The 10902-nt window shown below is 34.1% G+C and overlaps 1 protein-coding gene across 1 annotated transcript; it reads right to left on the reverse strand.

The window, feature by feature from the left end:
- Window positions 1-8092: 8092 nt before the first annotated feature.
- On the reverse strand, window positions 8093-9241 carry LOC117920215 (casein kinase 1-like protein HD16). The gene is made up of 3 exons (XM_034837624.1): window positions 8950-9241; window positions 8342-8492; window positions 8093-8162 (listed from the first exon to the last, which is right to left on the reverse strand). Exons 1-3 carry the CDS (start codon window positions 9239-9241, stop codon window positions 8093-8095), a joined length of 513 nt encoding a protein of 170 aa, XP_034693515.1.
- Between the last annotated feature and the right edge of the window lie 1661 nt (window positions 9242-10902).

A 10902-nucleotide genomic window follows, 5' to 3' on the forward strand; every position in this document is an offset into this window, starting at 1 on the left:
TCATTGACTATTGCATGTCAGTAGGGATAAATATTGAGCATCCAATTGCTCATACTCATACCCAGAATGGTTTAGCAGAATCCTTCATCAAACGTCTCCAATTAATAGCTCGACCATTACTAATGAAAACCAAATTACCTACTTCCGCCTGGGGACATGCTATTATGCATGCTGCAGCTTTAGTCCGCATTCGACCTACAACTTACCATGAATACTCCCCTTCACAACTTGTGCTTGGAAAACAACCAAATATTTCTCACTTACGAATCTTTGGTTGTGCAGTATATGTACCAATTGCACCTACACAACGCACTAAAATGGGTCCCCAACGAAGACTTGGGGTTTATGTAGGTTTTGATTCTTCATCTATCATAAGATATCTTGAACCTTTGACAGGCGATGTTTTTACAGCCCGCTTTGCGGATTGTCATTTTAATGAGAGTGTTTTCCCATCATTAGGGAGAGAAAAGTCGATTCCTGAAGAACGACGAGAAATTAGTTGGAAGGCATCTACTATGATCCATCTTGATCCTCATACAAATCAATGTGAACTAGAAGTTCAAAGGATCATTCATTTGCAAAATCTTGCAAATCAATTATCAGATGCATTCATTGATACAAAGAAAGTGACAAAGTCACATATCCCGGCTGCAAATACTCCAGCACGGATTGATGTCCCTGTAGGACAGTTAACAAATGAATCTAAGATACGCCTGAAGCGTGGTAGACCTGTCGGCTCAAAGGATGTAACTCCCAGGAAGAGGAGAACCCAAGAAAAACTTGGCACTCTAGAAGAGACCATCAAAATGACTGATCAGTTTAAAATTGATAAATCTATAGCCCTAGAAGAGGCACAAATAATGCAGAAAGCCCCTGAAGAGGCACAAATAATGCAGAAAGCCCCTGAAGAGGCACATATTGAACAAGAAGCCCCCGAAGAGGCACATATTGAACAAGAAACCCCTGAAGATCCACATATTGAACGAGAAGCCCCTGAAGAGGCACAGGTACCTGAAAATTGTGAGATCTCAATAAGTTATGTACAAACGGAAGAAAAATGGGATCGAAATAATATTGTTATTAACAATATTTTTGCTTTCCAAGTGGCCTCTGATATCATAAGAAATGATGAAAATCCCGAACCACAAAATGTGGAAGAATGTCGACATAGAAATGATTGGCCAAAATGGAAAGAAGCTATACAGGCAGAATTAAACTCATTAACAAAACGAGAAGTTTTTGGACCTGTAGTCCAAACACCTGAAGATGTAAAGCCTGTTGGGTACAAATGGGTATTTGTACGAAAGCGCAATGAGAATAATGAGATCATAAGATATAAAGCGCGATTAGTAGCACAAGGTTTCTCGCAGAGACCTGGTATTGACTACGAGGAAACATATTCTCCCGTCATAGACGCAATCACATTTCGTTTCTTAATTAGTTTGGCAGTCTCAGAAGGACTGGATATGCGTCTCATGGATGTTATTACAACATATTTATACGGATTCATGGATAATGATATATACATGAAAATCCCCGAAGGATTTAAATTGCCTGATGCAAATAATACAAAGCCTCGTAGCATGTACTCAATCAAGTTACAACGATCCTTATATGGATTAAAGCAATCTGGACGCATGTGGTACAATCGCCTTAGTGAATACTTGCTAAAAGAAGGGTATGTGAATAACCCTATATGCCCATGCATCTTCATTAAGAAATCAGAAACCGGATTTGCAATTATTGCAGTGTATGTTGATGACTTAAATCTTGTTGGAACTCCTGAAGAGCTCACAAGAACAACAAATTACTTGAAAAAGGAATTTGAGATGAAAGATCTTGGAAAAACAAAATTTTGTCTCGGCCTACAGATCGAGCATTTTCCAAATGGAGTTTTAGTACATCAATCAACATACATTAAGAAAGTTTTGAAGCGTTTTTATATGGATAAAGCGCATCCTTTAAGTTCTCCAATGGTTGTCCGATCACTTGATGTGAAAAAGGACCCATTTCGTCCTTACGAAAAGGATGAAGAGTTACTTGGTCCTGAAGTACCATATCTTAGTGCTATTGGTGCACTTATGTATCTTGCCAATTGTACACGTCCAGACATTGCTTTTTCTGTCAATTTATTAGCAAGATACAGTTCCGCTCCCACTCGAAGACATTGGAATGGTATCAAACATATATTGCGTTATCTTCGCGGAACTACTGATATGGGTTTATTTTACTCAAGGGAATCAAAGCAACAATTGCTTGGATATGCAGATGCAGGATATCTTTCAGATCCACATAAAGGCAGGTCACAAACAGGGTATGTGTTTAATTGCAATGGTACTGCTATTTCATGGAGATTTGTCAAACAAATAATGGTAGCCACATCATCAAATCATTCAGAAATACTGGCAATTCATGAAGCAAGTCGTGAATGTATATGGCTAAGATCTATGATCAAGCATATTCGGGAATCATGTGGACTCTCCTCTATCAAAGGTGACCCGACAACATTATTTGAAGATAATGCTGCATGCATTGCACAAATAACAGGGGGTTATATTAAAGGAGATAGAACTAAACACATTTCACCAAAATTCTTTTATACGCATGAACTCCAGAAGAGTGGTGAAATTAATGTGCAACAAATACGCTCAAGTGATAATCTAGCAGATTTATTCACAAAATCATTGCCAACCTCAACATTCAAGAAGTTAATACACAGGATTGGAATGCGTCAACTCAAGGATATCGACATGAGGGGGAGTATGCTTGTAAAAGGGTGTTAGTGTACTGTATTCTTTTTTCCTTCGTCCAGGTTTTGTCCTATTGGGTTTTACTGGCAAGGTTTTTAATGAGACAGTCCTAATATACCAAGAAAAGAATATTGTACTCTTTTTCCTTCGCTAGGTTTTTCCTATAGGGTTTTTTACTAGCAAGGTTTTAATGAGGCATATTATTTTAATATGATGGTCATCCAAGGGGGAGTGTTGTAAATGAAAGGGTAGTGAATGACCACATTGATGGTCATTATGAACTCCATTTACTCATCTTTAAGATGAGTAATGGGAGTTCATATTATGAAGCCTATAAAAGGCTTCTTACCCTCCCATGTAAAAGCATCCCGAGAAAGAAAGAAAGCTCTTCCTCTCATTCTCTCTTTCTCTCTCTTTCTTTCACTTTCTCAATTCTCTTCTTTGATTCCTTCTTCCATATTATATATCAAAGTAAGATATATTTTATCTTTACTACTTTGATTTGCATTATATTTGTCTTTGTTTTACAACAATTGTAAATTTATTTCTTTTTCATTTCCATTCCTATTATTATTAAACATTTGAATGGAAACAAATAATTATTTTAATCTTGCATTCCTAAATTCATCCAAATGTTAGAAATTGAATAATTAAATTCATTTATATCCACTAAGAAATAGGAATGGAAACAAAATATTTATTTTTATTCCATATTCCGACATACCAAACGCCCCCTAAAACTACATACAAATTGCTTGAACGTCAACAGTTTAATAACCAAATTATATATATATATATATATATATATATATATATATATATATATATATATATATATATATATATATATATATATAATTTAATACAATTAGATATTCCAATTGAAAATAAGCACTTATTTAATTGAATCTCAAAAATAATTTTTGTAAATTTTAAAATTGAAATCAAAGAAACCCATTACTAGAAACTAATCAAATAGTGTTGTTTGAGTTCACCTCTAGTATTTTATTTTTGAAAACATAAATTGATGATAACTTTTATATAAATTTCATAAACTTCTCTACCATAGTTCTAAGTGGATAGGATATACTATATAAGGAATAGCATTGAACTTGATTATTACAATTGCTCAAGATACCATTTTTTTAGTTTCTAAGATCTATTTCTTAGTTTAAGATTCCGCTTAGTAACTGGAATTGAAGAATTATTAAATCGGTACTACCAAAATGAGAATAGGTTAAGGTTATGAACTTATTACTTATAATTTGATGATATTCATTTTCTAGATTGGAATTTTTAAAAGAGGTTTATGGGATCATATGGATGAAAAGATAATGATTTTTAAATGTTATTTACAAAAATTGAAGAATTAAAAAAATTATTATCTTAAATTTTAAAATAATTTTTAAAGACATAAAATAACTACCTACATTTTATATAAGAATTATTGTAATTTTTTATTGTTATTTTTTTTATTTAAAAAAATATGTGCATTCGAATAAACATTAAAATATCAAATAATAAATCACAAAATATTTAATTTTATTAAAAAATAATATGAAAACAAAAAATTACACATACAATGAAAAAATGAAAAAAGAAGAAGAGAGAATAGGGATTGTATGAGAAAAGTAAAAATAAAAAGAGGAATTTTTCGACACCCACCGGCTTTTCATCAAGTCTACAAGAGTTATTGGGGAATTATTGGATTCTATGTGAGTATGTGACGTACAAAGGTATAACATAGAATTATTGGATTCTATGTTATTGGGGAATTATTGGATTCTATGTGTTCTTGAATTTCATTTCGAAAGGTAGGTTCTGTCTTGTATAATGTAAGTGGTTCTTGTAGCTGTTGGATTTTGGACCTAATTTTAAAATTATTGAATTTTGGGATTCCAAGTTTTTAAACCGTTGCTTCAATTTTAATTTTTAAAAACGAAAGATAAGTGTAGAGAAATTTGAAAAAAATCATAAAATAAACAAATAAAATAACATTAACATAATATCATTTTTCTTCTCTCTCCATGATTCAATATCAATATCAAAATCTTCAAATATGTGATTTTTTTTAACTACAAGTGTTTTATTGAATTTATAAAAAAAAAAATTATTAAGAAAATAAAATTTATTAAAATTTAAAAATAATTTAAAACTCAAAAATTAATTTAATTAATGGTAGAAAGTCATGAAAACTTAATAACATTAGAAAGTCATCAACCAAAATACATTTTGAATGACTTCTGTGATTTTTTTCTTTTATATAATCTTCAAATTTCAAGGAAGAATTAGGTGGAGTTTGTTTTTTTTTTAATATTTTATTTTTATTAAATATTAAGAAATAAAGAAAAACCAATTGATTACTTTTAGCATTTAGAAAAAATAAAATATTTAAAAATTTTCTCTTCAATACAAAAATTTAAGAAATAAGTAATGAGTTAACAAAAAATAAAAATAAATAAAAATAAACAAATTATCTAAAATCTTAAAGTAAGTTACTTTTAATAAAAGTAAAAAAAAAAACAAAAAAACAAAAAAACAAACAACACGTTAATGCATTAGAGTCTAGTAACTGTTAGAAATAAGTTAGAAAATCAAATAATGATCCAATTAATACTAAAAATTTATGGACAAAAATTGACTTATATCATCTATTGTTTTTCTTCTATATAAAACCATATTTTTCTATTTTTTTTTTTCACTAGACAATAAAATACTCTGATTTTTTTCTTTCAACAAATAAACTCCAAATTAAACAAGACTTAATGACTTGGGTTTATTAACGAGTCCAATAGTTTTTAAAAATAATATGAAACTTAAATAATATTAATACAAAAAAAAATTCTTGATAAAAATTGGTTTACAATAACTTTATTAATTCTTTTATTCACATAGTTATATTTTTATAAATTTTCCCGTTTAATGACTTCACTATTTCTCCTATGCCCACAACTATATTTTTTTAATTTTCTCACTAGTATATAAATTCTAAATTAAGTGAGACATCATTAATAATTTAAACTCTTTAATGAATCTTCTTGTTTTTAAGAATGATTTGAAATTCAAAAAACTAATCTAATTAATTCAAGTTTAAATCAAAGCATTTCAAAATATTGTATTTGTAATTGAGTATTAAATTTGTGTATACAATGAAAAATTGATTCATTTATATATTAAAAAGTTATGCTTTATTCATTTTTAAATTTATTTTAAATAAAATATTATTAAATATTATTATTTTTAAATTATTATTATTCATTTTTAACAAAAAAAAATCAATTATATTTTTACCAAGATGTTAATATCCATATTTTTCTAACATAAACTAAAATAATATTTTTTATAAAAAATATAATTTATGATTTTATTACGATATTACTAGTTATATTTTACCAATAACTATTTTTTAATTTATTTATAATTACAAAACTATTTCATTTTTAACAAGAATTAAATTTAATTAATATTATATAAATTGAATTTACTACTGTTAGAAAAATTAGGCTGATCCAACCTATGATAATCACCCTAGAGGAGGGGTGAATAAGGTAATGGTTTCTTTTTGCAAATTTAAACTATGTGAATGTAAGAGACAATTATATACAAGTATATAATAAGCAATATAAAGACAATTGCATATAAATTAAAAGAGTAAGGAAGAGAGAATGCAAACACAAAATTTTATAATGGTTCGGCGCAACACGGCCTACATCCACTATCTTCTAGCTTCAATCCCAAGCCTGAGGTTCCACTAATTCAAGACTTCGAAACCAAGTCTTCAAACAATACAATTGGATTATGGTTCCAATTCACCCTTTTGAATTTTTGGCTCCAAGCACCCTTTACACTTCTCAAGAGATATCCCACTCTTGAACAACCCCTCAAGTGATACCCCACACTTGAAAAACTTCCTCTCAAATAAACGATCTCACAAAATCCTAGTACAAAAACTTTAAGCTCAAATAATACAAGAAAACTAGGATTGAAAGGTGCACTAAGGATATGCAAGTTTTAAAACAATGGTGCACTCAAAAACACTCTTACAAGGCTCAAATATATTCAAGAAAGGTTTGGGAAAGGTTAAGATCTTGAAACAATGAAGATTGAAGCCTTTTTATAAAAGAAAAAAGTCAAACTAGTCGTTGGGGGTTCGACCGGTTGACTAACCGTTAGCATTTAATGCTTGGCAGGTGACCGTTGGGCCTCAACCGGACCTCAACCGGTTGAGGTTCAACCTTGACCGGTTGAACAACCGTTCTGGAAGAAAGAGAGAGTTTTTTGCACCCTCAACCGGTTGAGTTGGGGGTCGACCCGGACCTCGACCGGTTGAGCTTGCGGTTGACCAGTTCCTCATCCGGTTCAACCGGTTCAACCGTTTTTTTGGCTCAACAACCAACTTGTGGACCCCGTATTTCGGCTCATGCGTTTCCCACTCGATGGCGAGCTCGATTTTTATTTGATTAAGAAAATGACTTGGAGTCGCCACTTATTTTTGTTTTATTTTTTAAAGGGTAAACAAAATAAGAAAGAAAAACCCTAGGTGTGACTCCTTATTTTGGAAATGGTGGTCTGTGAAAAACCGGATCGAGTTCGGGGGTCAGGTTACTTATCGGGAAGGTACGGTAAAGAACGTAGCACCTCTTTAAGTCCCTAAAGACGGGTCTCTACTAATAAAATGAAGCAATCATGGCATCTAATAAAGAAATCAATGAATACCCGAATTGATCATGCACATATGGGAATCAATACATGTATATAGAGTGACCAGAGTGCGAATGGATACGTACCTGGGCGACGAGCCACAATAAGCTATCAAAAAGTGAGGTTAGTGCACAATTAAGAAATAATTTCGAGCATGTCATAGAGAAGAATAACATCAATCATGCATGACAATTAAATCACTAAATCATAAATCACATATGTGGGGCCCCCACCAAAGCCTGTTTATTTTTGCATGAATTAATTCCATAAATTCCATTATTCAGAATTACGGAATTAAATTTACGCTTATTTTAAAACATTTTTAAAAACGAGGAAAATGTGGAAAAGATGTGCCGAAGAGAAAATATCAATCTAATCTATTTTATTGAAAATGAGATTTTGGAACCTAAAAAACTCTAAGGATGAAGAAGTTGGAGATTTGACATTATTAGAAAAACACAATTGGATGACTTATTGACAAAATGGTGTTCGGGAAAATTATTTTGAAAATCATGGGATGAGGAAGTGGATGATGACACGTGGCCACTTGGTTGCATGCCAAAAGTGTAAAAGTGAGGGATATGATGAGAGACAGCCTTGCAAATTGATGTCACATAGGCTGACCTGGGATGCAACTGATTCTACACGCTGAAGTGGGTGATTGTGTCTGCAATGAACTTCCCTCTTGTTAACTTGGCAACCTCTCCCATCCTAATGTGGAATCACCATTGACGTTTAGTAAGTCAGATCCATGATTGCTTACAACTGATCTTGCCGAACTGTGCTTGGTATCCTTCCGATGCTTTGAGGATTAAAGTAGCACCCTTACTCTTCAGTTCGTTTTCGATTGGACTTAATAGAGCAAGCAAGATGCTATTTTGTTGCTATACCAGCTGCTAAATCGAAACAGCTTCAAGCTATAATGTCGTCTCTGGCCTGCAGCGATCTGAGTCAACAAGATATCCAGCTCTTTAAATGGTTCAGACAACCTTGACCGATCCTTCAAAGCTAAATTCTGTCCAATTAGAAGTCCACGTGGAACTGCAACAGAATTCCCATCAATTACAACACAAACTATCTCTGCTGCAATACTTTGTTCCTTCTCATCTCTTAGATGTCTTGTCCTCCCTTGATTTTAGTGGCAGCTCTATCTGCGGTGGTAGTTCAGCGTCCAGAACATCTCCATTTCTGATGCTTGCTTCCAATTAAACGTGAATGATGCAGAAAACAATGCTTGTAATGGGTAACCAGTTATCCTTAGGCAGTAATGCAAAATTCGACTTGAGGTAGGGAGCCAAGTGCACGATCGAATAAATAACGTAGCGCCTCCTCCTAGTATCCATCCAGGCGAACACCCAACTCAGCCAATTGAAGTAAGGTATGAAACTTATGATCCCCATCACCACGAACCACGCATCAGTAGAATCAATTACAGTGTCGCCATCATGTGCGCCTCTTAGAAGCTACTCTAATATTGATATAGCCTCAAAAGCTATACAAAAAACCATCTCTTCAGACAGCATCTGGCTGTTAGAGTTCCATACATCCCATAAACTCGGTCCTAGCATGTCCATGACAAGGATATAGTAGTCTCCTTGGCGACCTTTATAATAGACCAAGGAAAGTCCATAACAATCATTAAGAGTGCTGTAGACTTGCCACTCATAAGGTGGGCCATAACTGCAGCTTTTACCATTTTGATGCTCAAGCCTTAGAGCAACCTCAAAAGCATCAGGTCCAGTGCGCCCTGTGCCACCAGTTACCCTTCTTCCAACATAAACTTGTGTCATTGACAGAAGGAGTTGATACAGACTGGATGTTTGATAAAGAAATTGGCATTAGAGGTGGTGACGTAACATCTTCAGCCACCTCTGAATTTTGAGGAGCTTCTAATGATCCAGGAACACGTGGCATCTTCAGTTTCTGACAACTTGAGAGGATGGGGCCCTTACGCCATTTGGCTGCCCACAAGTATGATCTACAAAATAGGGTTTTTATGTCAAGGTCAACTTTCGGATTTTTGCCAAGCTGGTGCTGCCAATTTAAACTCTGATTAATCAGTGTCCGCGATCTTGAGTTCTTCAAGCTGATGCAACGTGACTTTAGGAAGGTAGAGCCTCCAATGAATACTTTAGATTTCAATTTTTGAACAATTATGGCAGCACCGTTCATCAATTGGCATTATCTTTGCCCTGGGATTGCAGCAAGATGAATGGAATGCCTCCTCACCATTTCTCTCTTTCTAAGTCCATATAACCTCTCTTCTGAATTGCAAGATCATGCGATTTTTTTTTTACAAAACCAACAGCAGTAGATAACGTAGGATGCCGAATGTCCTGAGAGTACATTTCTGAACCAAAATCAGAAGGTCAACCATTTTCAACCAGGTCAGAATCTGATGGTTTTGGAACATCAAAGAACTCATCAGCCACATCATTCAGGCCTACAAGGCTTGCATGTTCTGAAGGTGTTTTATCCACTTCTCTGCAAGTGAGGACCTCTTGAAAGTGTCGAGTTGGCATCTGTAGCCAACGAACTCGCCCCAACACTCGGCCCAGAATTTGCTGCACTGTTCAAAACTGTGTTATTCACGTCCTCAGAAATCGGACCAAGATTAGAACGTCCCGTTCCAGGAATAGAATTGGATGAGTTCCCAAATGATGAACTCATGTGAGAGTTAACTACAGCCTTGATTGCTCATTCAATACGTAGCCACTTCCAGCAGAAAACCTCTAGGTTTCAGTGCTATTATGCAAGGATGAACCAACCAAAGAGAGACCCCTCAATGCCCGAGATTCATCTTCTCAAGCTCTAATTTAGTTCTGTTGCATCTAGTGGACACTCAGACCTCTCTCCAATCCATCCAGATTCGATAATCAGACTTTCTTAAACAGAGTACCTTGAAGCTGACTGCAATCCCTCAAAGGAATACCGTTGACTTCGAAACGTGATTTCAGTGTAGTGATGTTCATTTCCTCCCCAGCATCCAAAGGCCCATCTGCTTGATTTCTCCACAGCAGCAACAATTACCACAAGCATAGCTTCATACATTTTTTTTTTCTAACCCCTAGATCAATCGACCAACCACGACACAAATATAGGAAATAAACAGCCAATGACAACAATTAGAGTGAACACCGAGGATTGAGCAAATAGGAGGACATGAAACGCATGACTGTACAGGGCCCTATTTCAGGTAACATCCATGGGCTCTTAACAGGTGGGATCAATGAAACAAGGGAAAACTCAAGAACAGAGCATGTGTACAGAGGACTAAGTTCAACGAAAATAAGCAATCCACACCAAATCAATAAACTAATGCTTGTAACTAGAGCTAAAACATCAAGAGGAGTTTAAATACGAGTTAAAACTAGGCTCCTTGAACATCAATCAGCAATCAACGTTCAGGAATCAACAGAAATGACTAAACGACGGTCAACATTCAATAATC

This window comes from Vitis riparia, chromosome 1, assembly GCF_004353265.1.
Source record: "Vitis riparia cultivar Riparia Gloire de Montpellier isolate 1030 chromosome 1, EGFV_Vit.rip_1.0, whole genome shotgun sequence".
Lineage (NCBI taxonomy): Eukaryota > Viridiplantae > Streptophyta > Magnoliopsida > Vitales > Vitaceae > Vitis > Vitis riparia.